Here is a 20,560-nt window from a genome sequence, read left to right as displayed (position 1 = left end):
TTAGAAAATGAAGTTAATAAAATAACATTGAGTATTTTTCAACTTAAAACCAACAGCCTGTACGCCGAACGTCAAACTAAACTTCGACACCAACTTTGAAGACACCTCAGGCAACCATCAACATGTCGACATCCACAACGTGTCCCTGACTACTTCCGGCACCGCCCACTTCAGCGGGGACAGTCACCTGACCATGCCAGCAACAGCCAATCAAAACCTCAGGGACCAGCTGGTCATTCACGTCAGGTTCAGAGTCAAGAGGAACACGACAAATGACCAGGTCAGTCTTTTGGTCTTAACCAGGTCAGTCTTTTGGTCTTAACCAGGTTAGTCTTTTGGTCTTAACCAGGTCAGTCTTTTGGTCTTAACCAGGTCAGTCTTTTGGTCTCAACCAGGTCAGTCTTTTGGTCGCAACCAGGTCAGTCTTTTGGTCTCAACCAGGTCAGTCTTTTGGTCTTAACCAGGTCAGTCTTTTGGTCTCAACCAGGTCAGTCTTTTGGTCTGAACCAGGTCAGTCTTTTGGTCTCAACCAGGTCAGTCTTTTGGTCTCAACCAGGTCAGTCTTTTGGTCTCAACCAGGTCAGTCTTTTGGTCTTAACCAGGTCAGTCTTTTGGTCTTAACCAGGTCAGTCTTTTGGTCTTAACCAGGTCAGTCTTTTGGTCTTAACCAGGTCAGTCTTTTGGTCTTAACCAGGTCAGTCTTTTGGTCTTAACCAGGTCAGTCTTTTGGTCTTAACCAGGTCTTTTTCCTGAGGTAGATAGATAACAGCTCTCAAGATTTTCTAATACATGACAATAAAAAAAAATACGTTTAAATGTCTAACACTCACACACACAAACAAACACACAAACAAACAAACACACACACACACACACATATATATATATATATATATATATATATATATATATATATATATATATATATATATATATATATATATATATATATATATACGCGCATATATATATATATATATATATATATATATATATATATATATATATATATATATATATATATATATATATATATATATATATATATATATATATATATATATGTATATATATACACATACTGTATAATGAAAGTGTACAATGTTTTACATATACATTATTGTATCAAAGTATGTATATATAACTAGAAATATAGACACTAGATTAATGCATCTACTCCTATAGCCCTAGTGAGGTTTGAAACATCACTAATTACCATGTCATTTCAAGGTTTTAACCAACAATGATTGGGGATTTCAACATTGGCTCAAAAACACAAGCAACGGACAAAATATTGTGACCGGCCAAAAAGAAGTGATCATAAAGGATACAGTAAATAGGCCAGGTATTTCATGAGTGTAAATATAAATTTTAATATCTGAGTTATTTTAACGTTTATCATTATGGGATGGATGTTTAGTTTTCTTTTGAATTTTATCATCATTTTTTCCCGTTTGAGCCCATTACACATGGGGTAGACGAAGTAGAGTTCATCTGTTTCAATGACCACGGAATACAAGGTTAGCCGCCTTTACTTCCCTAACATGAGTTAGGTACCCATCAGAGCTGGGCTGACTCTGGAATGTCTACTGATTTCAACATGGATTCAAACTTGAGACTTTTGGCTTAGCAGTCTAGCACTCTACTGATAGGCCACGACGTCCCTCCTCTTCCTGTAGCCTACCCTTTTATTGTTTTTAAAATGTTTTAACATTAATTTTACTATTCTTCGATTGTGAAGCACAACTTTATGTTACAAACTACCTGTATACTAGGTGCTGCCCTGAAGCCGCTGGAAATTTTAACGTTCCTCAAAAACGGCACAATCGTTCGCGACCCACGCTATGACGTCAACATGACGTGGACCAGCCCGGGCCAACAACACAACAACGTTGTTCACATCGGGAAGATCGGTAAAGCTGCCACCCCTACAATACAAAATGGAATCGTCTACATCCCGAATGGCAAAGACAAGATATTAATCAACGAAGGGGTGGACGACAACAATAATTTAAAATGGCGGATTGTTTCTGTGCATCCTGACGGGAAAACTGGGAAAATTGTTGAAGTTGGCCGCGGGGATGTCCCACAAGATATACAGGTAAATAATAAGACTAATATAAGTCAGCGGTTTTGCTATTTTATATAGGCCTATAACTAGTAGCAACGCATCATGGGATAGAGGCATTAAAGTAAACAAAACCTCACAAATATTTTAATCTGAAATTAAACCACTATTTTTGGTTTGTTTTTTGTTCTGTATTTCTTTGGTTGTTCCCTTTTGAAAATCACAGACAGACGAACGTAGGGGGGGGGGGGGGGGGGGGTCGTCCATAAATGACGTCACACTCGCAGGGGGAGGGGGTCCGTAATTTTGTGACGGTGTGTGATGAGGGGGAGGGAGGGTTCAGATAGCGTGACGTCGCATTTTTGCATTATAAAATAGCAATGTTAGAAAACGAGTTTTAGCCGTTATTTCGCGTTTTAAAAAACGGTTTTAATAAATTGTAATAGAAATTGATCAAAATACTCTATGTTGAAAGAGTTCTGACAAGATTTTAGAAAAATATCGATGCTTTAAGAAAAATTCAACAGCATTTTTGGGCGGGGGGGGGGGGGGGGAGGGGGTCTGGCTTTTGTGATGACGTGTGACGGAGGGGAGGTGGGAGATAAAAATCGTCAAAAATCGTGACGTCATTTATGGATGACCCCTAGCCAATAATTAAAGATCACGATAGTCCAAGATTGAATAGAGTATATTTTGTTTCTGTTTCTTAAGATCTTAAGATCATGACCTTCTGTCTACATCTTCTATTTACCTTTTCGGTGACGGCTGTCAATAGTGTAGATGAAGTAAAGTCAAACTAGTTTTTTTTTTATCTCGGTACATAAAGCTATAGTTTAGTCAGTTCACGCCCAGCAGTCTTAACTTTCCATTTCGTCAGTCATGCACCCATCAGAGAAGGTCGGAGTCGGTAAGTTATCTGCTATGTCCTCGAGACATAAGTTTTCTTGTTAGAAGCGGGTGCGCTATACTGCCCTACCAGACCGTCACATATTCATGTTATACAACGTAGAGTATCTATATTTCGGGCTCATTGTTAAGGTAAAATGTTGGTAAGACCAATATATAACTCATAAAGGTTTGGCTGGATACGTGAATTACGTAGGGAAGAGTAAAAGCGGCTGGACTTAATGCTGACTACGCTATCCCTTCCAATAGATTAGTAAAAAAATAAAAGAACTCTACTTCACCTGCCCAATTTATCGCTTCATATTCAGTGGTCAAAAAATACATGAACTCTACTTCATCTACCCAATTTATCGCTAGGTCTAAGGAGGAATCTTTTCTTATTATACTTAAATGGTTTGACTGATTAATATATAATACATTATTTTACATTTATTTTCTATTTACCCGTTTCCCATTTATTTGTTTTATTTTTAATTTTTTTGAAACAGCAAAAACATGGGTTTGATCTTTTACCACCTACGCTAGAGAGGTGGTTTATTTTGGCTCCTGGTGGGATTGTGCTACAGAAAGGTGAAGGACCCATCCCTGATGACGTCATGAACCGTTATGCCGGCTTCACACCTGGGACGTTGGTGAAAGTGTACGAGAGGGGGGATACGGTAGACAGGTGAGTACCGGTGACACTGACCGGTGACATGAACCAGTGACATGAACCAGTGACATGAACCAGTGACATGAACCAGTGACATGAACCAGTGACATGAACCAGTGACATGAACCAGTGACATGAACCAGTGACATGAACCAGTGACATGAACCAGTGACATGAACCAGTGACATGAACCAGTGACATGAACCAGTGACATGAACCAGTGACATGAACCAGTGACATGAACCAGTGACATGAACCAGTGACATGAACCAGTGACATGAACCAGTGACATGAACCAGTGACACGAACCAGCGACATGAACCAGTGACATGAACCAGTGACATGAACCAGTGACACGAACCAGTGACATGAACCAGTGACATGAACCAGTGACATGAACCAGTGACATGAACCAGTGACATGAACCAGTGACATGAACCAGTGATATCAACCAGTGACATGAACCAGTGACATGAACCAGTGACATGAACAAGTGACATCAACCGGTGACATGAACCAGTGACATGAACCAGTGACATGAACCAGTGACATGAACCAGTGACATGAACCAGTGACATGAACCAGTGACACGAACCAGTGACACGAACCAGCGACATGAACCAGTGACATGAACCAGTGACATGAACCAGTGACACGAACCAGCGACATGAACCAGTGACATGAACCAGTGACATGAACCAGTGACATGAACCAGTGACATGAACCAGTGACACGAACCAGTGACACGAACCAGCGACATGAACCAGTGACATGAACCAGTGACATGAACCAGTGACACGAACCAGCGACATGAACCAGTGACATGAACCAGTGACATGAACCAGTGACACGAACCAGTGACACGAACCAGCGACATGAACCAGTGACATGAACCAGTGACATGAACCAGTGACACGAACCAGCGACATGAACCAGTGACATGAACCAGTGACATGAACCAGTGACATGAACCAGTGACATGAACCAGTGACATGAACCAGTGACATGAACCAGTGATATCAACCAGTGACATGAACCAGTGACATGAACCAGTGACATGAACAAGTGACATCAACCGGTGACATGAACCAGTGACATGAACCAGTGACATGAACCAGTGACATGAACCAGTGACATGAACCAGTGACACGAACCAGTGACATAAAACAGTGACATGAACCAGTGACACGAACCAGCGACATGAACCAGTGACATGAACCAGTGACATGAACCAGTGACATGAACCAGTGACATGAACCAGTGACATGAACCAGTGACATGAACCAGTGACATGAACCTGTGATATCAACCAGTGACATGAACCAGTGACATGAACCAGTGACATGAACCAGTGACATGAACCAGTGATATCAACCAGTGATATGAACCAGTGACATGAACCAGTGACATGAAGCAGTGACATGAACCAGTGACATGAACCAGTGACATGAACCAGTGACATGAACCAGTGACATGAACCAGTGACATGAACCAGTGACATGAACCAGTGACATGAACTGGTGACATGAACCAGTGACATGAACCAGTGACATGAACCAGTGACATGAACCAGTGACATGAACCAGTGATATCAACCAGTGACATGAACCAGTGACATGAACCAGTGACATGAACCAGCGACATGAACCAGTGACATGAACCAGTGACATGAACCAGTGACACGAACCAGCGACATGAACCAGTGACATGAACCAGTGACATGAACCAGTGACATGAACCAGTGACACGAACCAGCGACATGAACCAGTGACATAAAACAGTGACATGAACCAGTGACATGAACCAGTGACACGAACCAGTGACATAAAACAGTGACATGAACCAGTGACACGAACCAGCGACATGAACCAGTGACATGAACCAGTGACATGAACCAGTGACATGAACCAGTGACATGAACCAGTGACATGAACCAGTGACATGAACCAGTGACATGAACCTGTGATATCAACCAGTGACATGAACCAGTGACATGAACCAGTGACATGAACCAGTGACATGAACCAGTGACATGAACTGGTGACATGAACCAGTGACATGAACCAGTGACATGAACCAGTGACATGAACCAGTGACATGAACCAGTGATATCAACCAGTGACATGAACCAGTGACATGAACCAGTGACATGAACCAGTGACATGAACAAGTGACATCAACCGGTGACATGAACCAGTGACATCAACCGGTGACATGAACCAGTGACATGAACCAGTGACATGAACCAGTGACATGAACCAGTGACATGAACAAGTGACATCAACCGGTGACATGAACCAGTGACATCAACCGGTGACATGAACCAGTGACATGAACCAGTGACATGAACCAGTGACATGAACCAGTGACATGAACTGGTGACATGAACCAGTGACATGAACCAGTGACATGAACCAGTGACATGAACCAGTGACATGAACCAGTGATATCAACCAGTGACATGAACCAGTGACATGAACCAGTGACATGAACCAGTGACATGAACAAGTGACATCAACCGGTGACATGAACCAGTGACATCAACCGGTGACATGAACCAGTGACATGAACCAGTGACATGAACCAGTGACATCAACCGGTGACATGAACCAGTGACACAATATGCTGATAATTACCGGTGACACGAACCGGTTACACGAAATGGTGACACGAACCGGTTACACGAAATGGTGACACGAACCGGTTACACAAAATGGTGACACGAACCGGTTACACGAAATGGTGACAGGAACAGGTTACAAGAAATGGTGACACGAACCGGTTACACGAAATGGTGACAGGAACAGGTTACAAGAAATGGTGACACGAACCAGTGACCCCAACTGGTAACACAATATTCAGGTAACTACCGGTGACACGAACCAGTGACTGGACAAACAATAAGAACCCGTGACACGAATAAAAGGTAACAGAATAAATGTACTATGTTTCATTAAAAGCATAGGTCTCTTACTACACATTTTAGCGAACAACACTTACAATAGATAACAAAATAAAATACGTTTCGAAATGAAAGCTAGTTTGTTTCATTATTTAAAAAGTTTCTTTAAGTTTTTTTTTTCTAAAAAAAATATTTATTTTCCATTGCATTTAAAAGCTGTATATAAACGTTTTTTTTAATAAAGTATTTGTTTTATTTCTTGATAAAGATCATGTATTAATACTTTTAATTATTTTAATTTCGGATAATCAAAATATCGTTCCATGCCATTACATTTCGTGTATTGAGTAGGAAAACATATTTTGTGTGAGTTTTTGGCCGAACTTCATTTCCTTCGTGTTAGCCATCGTTTGCTGTACCGCCAGACCACGCCGCCAGAGTTTCTTTCTTCACTGCCCCCCCCCCCCCCCCCCACCACTGAAGCATGTCTACGCCCCCCCCTCCCAGAACGAAATCGAAAAAAGAAATAAAGAAATATACTTTTATCAGAGACCCTCCCCCCACCCCACTCCGAAAAATCTAGTCCGATCCTCCCCCCTGAAATTTCAAAGTCTGAAAGAAACACTACACCCCCCTCTCCTCATTTAATCTACACAAAAGTAAGCTTGTAAACATATATTTCTTCAAACGTCTGCTTTAAACAAGACGTTCAACTAACACCACTGTTTGTGCTTACAGATGGCAAATCTCCAAGCCCGATGGCTCAGAGTTACAAGAAGGGCCGGGGCAGATCCCCCAGGCTTTGTTGGACGAGTTTCTGCTGGGTCCGGCCTTGACCCCTGGCCAGGTCACATCCACCTGGTCAGTGCTGGCACCAAACGGTCACGTGTTGGAGAGCGGACAAGGTACGACGTTTATGATTGGTCATCTTTATTTAGTAACATTTTTATACTACGACGGACCTATCTACATTTTACGTAAAATGGGGGGCGGGGGGGGGGGGGAGTTGTGGGTAGTTGCGGTTACGTATGTAATATTCCCTTAGGGTTAGGGTTAGCAATAACCTAACACCAGTTTAGTGTGATATTTTATTATTAAGGCGTTTTAACACATGGTTAACATACAGCAATATTGACATGATATATTAGTTACAGAGTTTCTTTCAGGAATCCCTGAGGGGTGAGGAGTCGGGGGGGGGGGGGCAGTGCACCCACGAAGCACACGTCTACCGCCCCCCTTCCCCAGGTTAAATAAAATTTATATACAAAATAAAAATTGCAACCAGTGTCCGCCCCGCCGAAATGTAAGTAAGCACTCTCCCCTCCCGATAGTTTCAAGTGCCCCCCCCCCCCCAATCCTCAGTAAAATATCTTAATGAAACACTGATTAGTTTATATATTTAAAAAAAAACGTAGCTATAACTTTGTTAAAGCGTGTCTTGATGCTTTAGCTTTAGATTCGAATTTTTTCAAAATATGTTGTGGTCGTTGACCAATAGAAACCTTTGTTGTATTGAAGGAATAACATAGCTGATTAACTTACATACTTTTGGTCGTTGACCAATAGAAACCTTTGTTTTATTGAAGGGAGAACATATTGACCAATAGAAACCTTTGTTTTATTGAAGGGAGAACACCGATGCTGACCCTACAGAAATACTCCGCCAACCCAGCCAATCTCTTGCTAAGGTCAACCAGCCGTGACGGGGGCTCCCCCCACTGGGAGGTGACCAGGGTCAACGGTCAGAAGGTTCTGGAAGGACGGGGGGCTCTACCTGACGGCGTCACGCAGTTCGCTAAAGGCGAGATCCCGCTACCTCAGGTATGTGGGGGTTTGTTTGTGTGTGGGTTGTGTGTGTGGGTTTGTGTGTGTGTTTAGGGGGGGGTTCGTGTGTGGAGTTTGTGTTTGTGTGTGTGGGGGGGGGGGGAGGGGGGTTCGTTTTTGTGTGTGTGGGTTGTGAGTGGGTTTGTGTGTGTGTTGTGTGTGTGGGTTTGTGTGTGTGTGTTGTGTGTGTGGGTTTGTATGTGTTTTTTTTTTGGGGGGGGGGTTGGTGTGTGGAGGTTTGTGTTTGTGTGTAAGTGTGGTTGTGTGTGTGTATTGGTGGGGTCAGCTTGTGTGTGTATTTGTGCGTGTTTTTGTGTATTTTTTTTTAGCTATTGAGAATACGAAGGCTATGTAATAAACTGTATTGGTCAAGGTAAAATAGCCATCTCCTCCCAGAACACAACATCGATAATTTCTGCTAATAATATAGCAAACTGAAATTCAGCCATTTGGTATTTGTTTAAAATTGTATGCCGCAAATTTCCAATGTGAAATTAGTTAAATGGCAATACAATTTGTTTTTGGTTCGATAAGGACTTGATAAAATATGGAAAGTTGGGATTGTTTTTTAATGGTGTGTAATGGCACACATCTCAACATAATACACACACATTCAGTGCCGGCGCCAGGTTATTTAGCGCCCTAGGCAAAACTTATTAAAACGCCCCCTTTCACACAGATCAATTAATAAAACATATTTATAAGAAAAAAATTAATTAAAAGTGACATATTAATTTATTATCAATTGCATAAACGTTATAAGTAGACATCAACATTTTACTTGCCTCCTTCGTCGCAAAAATTTGTACTAATTTCTTTAATTCCTATTCACAAGCGTAATCACATTCTATTGAAATTGTTGCTAAGTCCACGAGTCTACTTTGTACTTACAGACATAGCCCCCCCTCCCTCTTAGAAAAATTTCAAATGTTTCTCTCCCTCCCCCCCCCCCCCCCGCTCCCGGAAAAAAAGTCTGGAAAAAAACACTGAAAAAACCCCCACACTTCTTGTAGTGTTGGGCTCTCTGCCGACCTCCCAATGTGAGTTCCAGAACGGAATGTACCTGTTTTAAGCTTGAATGTCTTTGGTTAAAATTGTAATATGTCAATATTGTGTGATTATGTAACGATTTTTTTTTGTTTTTGAAAAATAAAAGGTTATAAATGTTATAGATTCCAGCCTACAAATGTTATATATAAATCCTTTAGGAGAGGGTGAAAAATAATAAAAAGAAAGTTAATTAGATGATTAGATTTTGCGACTAAGACGATTTCGACGCATTAGTTGCGCTATCTCGTAATGTATGTCTAGTAACATTCATTATTGCAATCTACAACGGCTACTGATATATTTGTTTTTCAACTGGATAATGCTAAAAAAACTAACAAACTATTTAGTTTAGAACTTCTGCTCTATATAAATGTTACAATAGCAAATAGTAACTTAAAGTTGTATTTATATGTAAGCTGTCAGCCTAAGGTGCAGGAATTTGAAATGGATGAATTATCTCCCATTTGGAAATTCAAATACCATATTTTATTCAAGGGAAATAACTTTAAACAAAATAGCTAAATTAACAAAATGTGACTAAGACGTGCTTGAGAAACAATAAACAATCTAAATTTTATTACGTAATAATTATAAAAAAGAAATTGTATATTAACTATGTATCCATGGCAATAGAATATATTTTGTCAATTGACTACTTAACTGTATTTTTGGTTTGAAGGTTTAAAGACGGTAGCTTTATTATAACATACTTCTAGTCAATTTTGATGACATTCAACGCAGATTACCATGAACTCATCTTCATTCTTAATTTTGGATCCCTAAACAAAGGGACACTTTCCAATAATCGAATTCGGGCAACTGTTTAAGACAGGGGTCGGCATCCTGCGGCTCGCGAGCCGCATGCGGCTACTTTGATGTCAAGATGCGGCTCTCCAGTTCCATGCACAAATATTGATAACGAGCCGGCCCGCGGCATAACATACGCCGCTATTTAGTTGTTTTCTACTTTTCAGTAATTCATAATTTGTGAATTCGACAGTACTAACGCTGACACTGAAAATATTTCTTTAAAACACTATAAGTAGCTCGTTAAGGACCAAAGGACCATAACCCCCCCTTCCTTTCCCCCCCCCCCCCCCAACGTTTAAAATCGTTTCAAAATAAATTATCTGCCCCTAATAGCCGTCACTAAACCCGACTCCACGAAGGTAAACAGCGTGAACCACAGCTCACTAAGACCATGTACGGGTGGGGATGGTAGAGAGCGCGTTTACAGCTTGTTTTCTAGCGTCTCCCAGAAGAGAATTATATATATAGATTATTTTGCAATTTTTTCAAAACTCATTAAAATTATTGTAAAGAAAAACAACTTTAAAAATGAAAAAACACTCATCAGAGAACAATGAGAGTAGGCGAGGCAGAAAGGATACGGACAGCTGACAGCCGCTTGGGCACCAGACCCAGACCGTGCTGTAGCCAGCCCCGTGGCGAAGGTTCCATTCTTGCCAGTGCCGACTTTTTCGAATATCGTTAAATGAGCAATATTATTCTTATTCAGAATTCATTTCTCTATCGGTCAGTATGTATTAATTTGACCAGAGTGACGTAGTTTTTAAATGTTATTAGCTTCCTACGTTTGAGCCGGTGGGGTACGAGTTTACCCTGCGTTCAGTGGGTAGGAAGATAAGCCCGATGAGAACCGAAGCGACCGATACCCAAGCTATTGGTCGGAGTTGGTCGTGTTTAGGGCTGCCGGGTTATGGGAGACACCTCCTGAGCCGGTGGTGTCCGTAAAGAAAGAAAAAAGTTATTGGCTTTTAAATTGGATTGGGATAGTCGTATAGTTATATTATTTGTTTACTAATTTTATCATAGCAGAGTGAAATACTTTAATATGTTTTGTGCTAAATATTAGTATGTTTTTTAAGTATAAATATTCTTTCATATTTAAAGCTATTTATTTCAAATTAAAATTCAAAAGTATATATCTAATCCGAATCAAATGCCAAAAATATTGAAATACAAATGTTAGTGGCTCTTTAAAAACTGGGAACTTTTGTAAATAGTAACTTTTGGCTCTTGCGGCTCAAAAGGTTGCCGAACCCTGTTTAAGACTGTGCTATAAATTATTGATTAAATATAAAAAACAATTATAATTTGAAAAAACTATGTTTACGGTGAGTTATAAATTCCAGCCTATATAATATTATAGTGGTAATATATATTCCTAAAAAAAACTAAAGATTTTTCAGCTAGAAAACGCCTACCTTTCTTTGTAGTGTGTTCCGTCCTGAATTGAAATCAGCTAACGTACGATAAACTCGACTACTCGATATACTCTACTACATTCACAAAATTCGATACCTAAACATAACTAGACTCGATGCTCCAGAACTACGACACCAACTCACTTAACTTCACCAAGCTCTACAAACGATACTCCCAATCAACAACGATTTCACTGGACCTACTACTACACGTTAACAGTCAACACAATTCGATACCTTGATACCACAAGACTCGATATTCCCGAACTCCAGAACTACGATACCTCATCACCCACATTCTCATTTCTCTACTACCATTTAGATTCCACTAGACTACAACTACACAACAGCCAAATAAACATACGACACTTTAACACTTCGATACTTTATACCTACCAAAACCATAACAACAACAGCCTTCCACCGTTACTGCCAAATCTAAACGATTCATCAAAACTTACCAAACAAGTACAATACTTTGAAAACTCCGCCATAACAAAACTCTATACACCAGAACAGATTTCCAATTCAAAGTCAGAGAAAACGAGACTTAAAAACCAAAATGTCACGTGTTTTGGAACGCCCTGTCTATCGTTGGAGCGATCACTAAATTAACATTAAAATTAGATAACCGTTTGAAAGGTTCGAAAGTTAAATTACGAACTTATTTAATCGTTTTCTACATCAGTTATGTGACACCAAAATAAAAAGGCAAAGGGACTGGTAAAAAGCGTCCCGACCTTTCCAAATTAGGGAGGTTGGGGTTGTATTCTCATCATCGCGGATATAGGCCTACATAGACCTAAATTTGGGGTGGGGGCGCAAAATTAATAGTTCGTCCTGGGCGCCCAAATAGATCGCTACTCCTTTGTATATTACTATCTATAGTTTATAAAAGATAATCAAAGCTATTAATTATTAGGTACTTTTTGATAATAACGATTAAACAATTTTTTTGCGCCCCCCCCCCCCGAGGGATGGCGCCCGATGCGACAGCATAGTTCGCCTTATAGGTAGCGCCGGCCCTGCATACATTATTGAGTACATAATGGGACGGCGTCGTCTAGCGGTAGAGAGCTGGACTGCTAGCCCGTAAGTCTCGAGTTTGAATCCGGGTTCAAGTCAGTACACCGTCCCTAAGTCCACCCAACTCTGAACATAGTGCTGACTACTCTATCCCTTCATATGCCATGGTCCCAGAAACAAGTGCCCGATAGACCGCCAGGTTTGAAATGGAACTTCACTACTTTCTCGCGTTAGGGCATAAGGCGAGATAACAGAAAAAGTTGAATTCAACTTCAGGACCCAATGAGTAGTCAGAGGCGTAGCGACCCTTCCCGGCACCCGGGGACAAACTTTCGATTTGCACCCCCCCCTAGAACTTTTCATTTGCACACCCCCTCAAAAACTTTTAATTTGGCGCCCCCCCCCTAAGGTCGGCGCCCGGGGACATATGTCCCCCCCCCGCCCCCCTCCTCGCTACGCCTCTGTGAGTAGTACTTTAAACACACAACACACCACAAACATTACACACACGAGTAGCTAGTACACACTGTTTACATAGTGTACACAATAAAGTCGAAACTACAACCTTACATTGATTAATCTCTGACGTCATCAGACCTCACACGTCAACGGCTGGAAGGTCAAGCTGCCCAGTGGAGAGGTCAAGTCTGGAACCGGTCCAATACCCCAGGAGATCCTTGACCTCTTCCAGGAAGTCTATTCGCCAGCTGCCAAGGTGATGTCACTTTTTGTTATTCGCTGTACTACTAGTCTGTTTCTTACCCGAGTGATTTAAGATGTTTTTTAATTCTTCTATCACATTAGGAGTCGTCCATAAATGACGTCACACTCGTAGGGGGGAGGGGGGGGGGTCCGTAATTTTGTGATGGTGTGTGATGAGGGGGTGGGGGGGGGGGGTTCAGATGTTGCGACGTCACACTTTTGCAGTATAAAAAAGCATTGTTAAAAAACAAATTTTAGACGTTATTTCGCATTTTAGAAGACTGATCAATTCCTGTTGCAATTTATTAAAACACTCTAATTTGATAGAGTTCAGACAAGATTTTGGAAAAATATCGATGTTATAAGAAAAATTCAACTGCAATTTTGCGGGGGTTGTAGGCTGATGTGTGACGCCACTTTAGTTGGGGGGTCTGGCTTTTTGTGACGATGTGTGACGAAGGGGAGGGGGAAGATAAAAATCGTCAAAAATAGCGTGACGTCATTTATGGATGACCCTTTTAAAAATTCAGAATAATAATGATTCAATTTTTTAAAATAGTAAAATGGTTCAAAAAGTTGATAATATATTTAATTTAATTTATGTGGTTTAAGGCAATGCATATTGATTTAACATTTAAAACAAATAAATGATTATCAATTATTCAAAAAATTTAAATGATTAATTGATACATAACTCGCAAATAAAATATAACTAGCGCATATTTAAAAAAAATACAACACACAAACTACAGCCGCCTTAAATTCTTAGTTCAGTGATGCAAAACGTCAACAGATCATCTAAAACAGGGGTCTCCAAACTAAGGCCCACGGGCCTGATGCGGCCCGCGAAGTCCTCTCATCCGGCCCGCGGAGATTTTTTGTCCACGGAAAAAAAACGTTTGTTGGTGATAGCTAAGGAACTTTGCTCAGAAAAATCACGACATGCCTAGAAACAAATTGGCCCCCGAACTGAAATTTGATAGTTAATGCGGCCCTCGGACTAAAAAGTTTGGAGACCCCTGATCTAAAACAAAAAAATAATATTATTTTTTAAAATATATTTACACTTCTTTATATTAATTCAAATTGATTGTATTAGAATTCTTTATGGGTAATTTTTCTCTCACTTGGATTAGGCTATTTAGTTTTATAAGTTGTTAAAAAGATTTTTTTTAACCTGCGATGTACAGATCGCGACTGGCGGAAGTGACGTCATCAACCGATGGAAGGTCACCTTACCGGACGGGTCAGTCCGAAGTGGCGTGGGGGAGATGCCGGCAGACGTGAGTGCCGCCATCAGGAGCCAGGGTGCCGGCACCGGCACCGTCTGGAGTGCCACTCTGCCGGACGGGACCGTGAGGACCGGCACAGGGGCCGTGCCGTCTGACCTGATGACCTCAGCGCAGGGTCAAGGACAAGGACAGAAATCTAAAAATAGCTCAACATTAGGTAAATATTTCAATAAAGCGATTGTTGTTGTGATTTTCGGTCAACGTGAACTAAAACTTGTATGTTCAAACATTTTGGATACTTTATGTTAAGGGGGTGCGGGTTGGTTTTTGTTGTTAGTTAACTTCATTGTATGTCCTAAAGGATGCGTCTGACTACTTTTATACTGTAAAGGTGAGTAAAGTTACCCTTCTAAGCTGACGGTCTATGGGGTAAGTGAAGTAGAGTTTACTACTTTCTGTGACCTCGGAATTTGAAGGGATAGTGTAGCCAGCTCTATTTTCAGCTGCCTTTACTTTCCCTGACGCGAGTTAGGTACTCGTCAGAGCTGGATGAACTCGGGAACGGTCTACTGATATGAACCCAGATTCGAACTTCCGAGTTAGCAGTCTACCTCTCTACCGTTAGACTACTCCATCCCCCTTTTATACTGTGTGTGTTGCTAACATATTTATTTGCATCTAGTGTATCGGGCTTGTTGTTAACTTAAACTTTAAACTAAAAAAAAAACTTATCTGAACCCGGCCTTCACAGAAGGTGGCTTCAGACTTTTTCTTTTTACCGATGATGAATTTGGATTAAAAAAAAAAAACAATGTTTTTTTTTCAGGGAAAAAATGGACGCTGACGATGCCAGATGGTACCGTGCGAACAGGCACTGGAGATGTTCCGGCTGACCTTCAGATGACCTTGCAGCAGAACGGAAGTAACCAACAGTGGGAGATAACTCTCCCTGACGGTAGTGTCAAAAGAGGGACAGGTCAAATACCGGGTCATCTTAAGAAATATTTAGGTCAGTCAAATACTTGGTCATTTTACGAAATACCTGGGTGAGTCAAATACTTGGTCATCTGAGGAAATATTTAGGTGAGTCAAATTATGGGCCATCATAAGAAATACCTGGGTGAGTCAAATTATGGGTCATCTTAAGAATTTTTTTGGCCAGTCAAATACTTGGTCATTTTACGAAATACCTGGGTGAGTCAAATACTTGGTCATCTGAGGAAATGTCTGGGCGAGTCAAATACTGTGTAATCTTAACAAATAACCTGGTGAGTCGAATACTGGGTCATCTTAAGAAAATATCTGGGTTAGGCAAATGCTCGGCCATCTTACGAAATACCTAGGTGAATCAAATATAGGATCATAGTAAGAAGTAGTTTAACGATTCTTATATCAGGTGAGTATTAGAATAACCAAGGTTAGCCAAACACCAGGTCATTGTAAGAAACACCTGGGTAAGTGAAAGATGTACAGGCTAGACAGTGGCGTAGTGAGGTCGGGTGTCACCCGGTGCGGCACTATGGTGTCACCCCCCAGAGGCGAAGCGCGTATAGACCCGGGGACAAACTTTCAATTTTCGATTTGCACCCCCTCCCCTCAAACTTTCGATTTGCATCCCCCCCCCCCCCTTAGACTTTCGATTTGCACCTCTTAGAAGACTATTTAACACTCGAATTAATCACTTAATTAAGTGGAATTATCATTTTTCTCTATATATTTTGCTATTTTTTGCCTTGGTGTCACCCCCTAAATGGTGTCACCCGGTGCTGTCGGCACCCCGCCCCCCCCCCCCCCCTCACTACGCCCCTGAGGCTAGAATTGTCTATGACGTGGTGTACTTTGTGAGGGTACTGGTCCAAGTTTTGTAATCTTGGCCTGTAATAATTTCACTACGCCACTCGGCTTATAACTTTGGCATATCAGAGGAGCTTGTAAGAGCATTACTGTGTTTCATCAAAAGTTTCCCTTGAGACACCTATTCGGGAGATGGGGGACGGGGACGGGGACGGGGGGGGGAGCGGGACGACTGCCCCATGTAGTAAGTTCAACGGCCAACCCGACGAAATCGGAAAATAAACAATTTATAAATATAGAAAATAACTACTTTAACGATTTTCAACCCCCTTCTCGGAAATTTGAGTGCACCCATCTCCCAAAAGTTTTCAGTTGCACCCACCCCCCCCCCCCCTTCAGATAAAAATGCCTGAAATAAAAAACTGGTTTCACCAATTTCTAAAAGGTACGTAACAAAAGCTAGGAAAACCCAAAGAAGACTGGGCAACACACATGTCATACCACATAAATAATACAACTATCATTTTACTGTCTTTGATCTCCACTATTACACCTATACACATAACGCTCACATATTTTTGGTCTTCTGCTGTTATTTCAGGCGGCACCAGGAGCAGACGAGCCGCCAGGGTCAGCTCTAAACAAAGCATGGACATCCTGTCCAACTGTGGCGCCAATTCTGCGTCCCCGCCCTCTGTCCATCTATCCACTTCCGGTGATGACGTCACCATGACCCTGAAGACAGATCTGTCGTCTGCTGGCTCGTCCGTTACCTTACCGGTGGTGAGTAAATATTGAACATACCGTTGGTGTTGAGTCTAGGTCAAGGTCTAACAGCTGATGGTGTTTTTTTTTTGTCTCTTGACCTAAGAAATTTTACTTCAAAAGTATTTTAAAAGCTTATGGCGTTTTTAACTTGATCAACTAATTTACTAATAAAACAAATTCCAAGAAAGTTACTGTTTAGCTCAAGTTTTCAAATGGCTCAATCTACTGACAATGTTTTATGGTTCTGAGATTTGGCTGATGATGTTGATTGAATATCTAACGAGATTTATTTTAATAAATGCAATTATGTTATATATGGCCTTTCTGGCTATGTAGAAATACGTACTATGTTTGCGTGGTCTAGAGGTAAAGCGTTAGAATTTAAACCCGATTTCAAATCCGGATTCAAGTCAGTAGAACTTCCCTGAGTCCACCCAGCTCTAATGGGTACCTGACTCACGTTAGGGAAAGTAAAGGCGGCTGGGCATATTGCTGACCACATTATTGTTTCATATGCCGAGGTCATTTGAACAAGTGAACTCTTCACTTGTCCCATGAACCCTCTTATAACCTTTCCTTAACCTACCTTATTAGGTTTGCAGAATCTATGTTTGCTAATTTGGTACTAAACAGTTGTTGAGATTCATTAGTTTTGTACTTTATTTTTTTTGCAAAAGTTTGCATAATTTGTTTTTACACGGCATCCAAAGCTAATAAAATTAATTTTAAAAGTTTTATTCAATATCTTTAAAAAAATTTCAATTATTTTTGCATTTATTATTTAGCATGACGGGATGAATGACGTCAGATTGACGTATGACGGCACGCACCTAACAGGTGTGGTCAACGGCTATGCCAGGAAGGTGCCATTAAAAGGTGAGCTATCAGTGAACACGTTTTTTTGTGTGTGATTTGTAAGGGGAAAGTGATGGATTTGACTCAGCTGTGTTACAGTGTTGAGTCTTCGGTAGCCAACATGGCATGCTAATCACGTTATGGTCAGTTTACTCGTCCTGTCAGGAAATTTTTTTTAAAAATTTTATGGAAGTTCACCCCCGCTTTATTTCGTTTATAGTTGTAGTCTTTATACGTATATATATATATATATATATATATATATATATATATATATATATATATATATATATATATATATATATATATATATATATATATATATGCTATATATATTAATATATATATACACATACACACACACACATATATATATATATATATATATATATATATATATATATATATATATATATATATATTGTTACGACCACCTGATGTTTGACCTGGGCTGACCCGTATGTTGGGGTAGCGATCTCACGCTCATCCATCAACCTGGCGGTGGTCAGAGACTGACCAGTGCTGGCCGTGTGAACCTTTGGGCCGTGACGGCCATACCGGATTGGGTTCCACGCTGTGGGCGGCGCATACCTGGTGTCTTGGGGTCCCAGCTATTAACGTGGCCAACAGCTTGTGATTTACGGCTGGGAAAACCTTCCAGATCGCACAGGGCCGAGTAGACGGTCATGGACGGATCTGACCTAGGGTTAGCTATAATTAAAATCGTTCCCACGGTGTATAGCGGGGGACGAGTACTTTAGGAGGGTAGACCGGAGACTAGGGGGACACTCTCGACACACACTCGGAGACGGACGGACACGTCTCGGATAGCTAGGTCTAGAGGAGACAGACATGGGTCGTCTCTGTGAGCTAGTGGAAAGCCACGACATGTTTTAGACTTAGGCTAGGCTAGACGGTTAGGGACCAGTAGGGTAATCGTACTAAGTACTTTAGTTGTTGTAGATAGTTGTGTATTTTTCCTATTGTGTTCCATGTGGTGGCGGGTTAATGTTAGATGTTGTATTTTGTGGCGAATAAATAGAGATTACTGAAGTTGGCATTTATTTATTTTTATTTTTCTTCTTCTTGTTTACGATCCCCTGACTAGTTCGAAAGGATTAGAGAAGGGGGTACGTAACAATATATATATATATATATATATATATATATATATATATATATATATATATATATATATATATATATATATATATATATATATATATATATATTATATATATATATATACACATTGGTTGTAGTTAGTAAGAAAAAAATACATTTAATTACAAATCAAAATAGGTGTTAAGCATGAGAATGAGAAAAATATCTCTTTTTAGAGCATCAAAAGGCATAAAAAAAAGTCTGTTATTGTAATCGGGAATAGGGCATTTCCCCCCTGTCAATTCGGAAATCTTCAGTAAAACGAGCACAACATTCATATTTAAGGTTAAGTAATTACATTGTCTCAGTTTACCGGTAAAATTGATATGTTTATTTGCGAAGGTTTTCATTGTTAGAGTAGTTATATTTTACAGATTTTTTTTATTATGGGAAAGGGGACGATAGATTACCTTTACCCTGTAATGTGTATTATTTTTTGTGTAGAGGTAGCATAGAGAATATTTTGCTTTTCTCTTAAATTTTAATTAAACGCGGGAAATAAACATGAAAAGAAGTAAACGTTGCATTATTTCCCTTTAGTATTACAGGATTTACTTTTTTTTTTTTTTAGAATTCAAAGCACCAATTTTCCAATTTTTAAAATTAAAGATTCTGACATAAAGAGAGGGTTTTTTTTTTCACTAAAGGAAAATTAATGTTCTAACAAATAATTTCAATATAGCCAGTCCTTTAACATTCAGACATTTTGTTATTTTTTTCTCATTTTACAGGCAATCTTGTCAACAACTTTTCCCCCATTGTGATTGGTCAATGTCCAGGAAGAAATGAAAATAGTTTTATTGGTGAAATTGATTTGGTAAGAATAGCTTATATAGAGAACAATTTAAAAATATCTACTTAAATTAAGTTAATCTGACATTTTATTTGCATGTTTCACCATTTGTTTAGGCCATTAATGTTATTATGTTTAATTTAATTTCTTCATCAGGTTGAGATCTACAGCTGCCTTCCTTGATAATTTTGTCAGAATAATTTAACTGTATAAAAAAATTCACATCTGTAACTGTAACAGCTACCACAGAACAGAGAAATCCTGAAGTTTATAACCCCACACAATTAAAAACAACACTAGAAAATGTTGTATTTTTTTAAGATTGCCAAACCTAATTCACATAAATTAAAGATCTTTAACAATAAAACACTGGGATTACTTCCCCTTCTACATATTAAAGCGTCACTTTTGTTTTTTATTCAATGTTTTATGGCCATAAAATACCTTTATAAATTTGTTACTTTAAAATAAATGTCAACTGTAAATGCAAAGTATTGCCTCCCTTGGATTGCTAACAAAACATGGAATATGAACAGAGGTTTTAGAGAAGTTTTTATAGTTATAGAGCTTGCGCCCATAACTACTAGAAGCCTTCT

General features: G+C 39.9%; 1 protein-coding gene across 1 annotated transcript in view; it reads left to right on the top strand.

The window, feature by feature from the left end:
- LOC131953691 (uncharacterized) overlaps positions 1–20,341 on the top strand; it is a 42,752-nt gene extending 22,411 nt beyond the window's left edge. Inside the window, exons 14-26 of the mRNA XM_059317002.1 lie at positions 57–280; positions 1,231–1,345; positions 1,776–2,101; positions 3,463–3,641; positions 7,267–7,433; positions 8,156–8,349; positions 13,252–13,371; positions 14,549–14,807; positions 15,417–15,599; positions 16,986–17,167; positions 17,938–18,028; positions 19,903–19,988; positions 20,121–20,341. Of these exons, the coding sequence (XP_059172985.1) occupies positions 57–280; positions 1,231–1,345; positions 1,776–2,101; positions 3,463–3,641; positions 7,267–7,433; positions 8,156–8,349; positions 13,252–13,371; positions 14,549–14,807; positions 15,417–15,599; positions 16,986–17,167; positions 17,938–18,028; positions 19,903–19,988; positions 20,121–20,147 (2,153 nt within the window). The 3' untranslated portion in view covers positions 20,148–20,341. The remainder of the gene's footprint in view (positions 1–56; positions 281–1,230; positions 1,346–1,775; positions 2,102–3,462; positions 3,642–7,266; positions 7,434–8,155; positions 8,350–13,251; positions 13,372–14,548; positions 14,808–15,416; positions 15,600–16,985; positions 17,168–17,937; positions 18,029–19,902; positions 19,989–20,120) is intronic.
- Positions 20,342–20,560: the final 219 nt, after the last annotated feature.

The sequence above is a fragment of the Physella acuta genome, unplaced genomic scaffold (genome assembly GCF_028476545.2).
Source record: "Physella acuta isolate Inbredline_101_S28 unplaced genomic scaffold, ASM2847654v3 ptg000938l, whole genome shotgun sequence".
Classification (NCBI taxonomy): Eukaryota; Metazoa; Mollusca; class Gastropoda; family Physidae; genus Physella; species Physella acuta.
The sequence above is the reverse complement of the archived record's forward strand: the minus strand, read 5'-3'. Positions and strand labels throughout refer to the sequence as shown.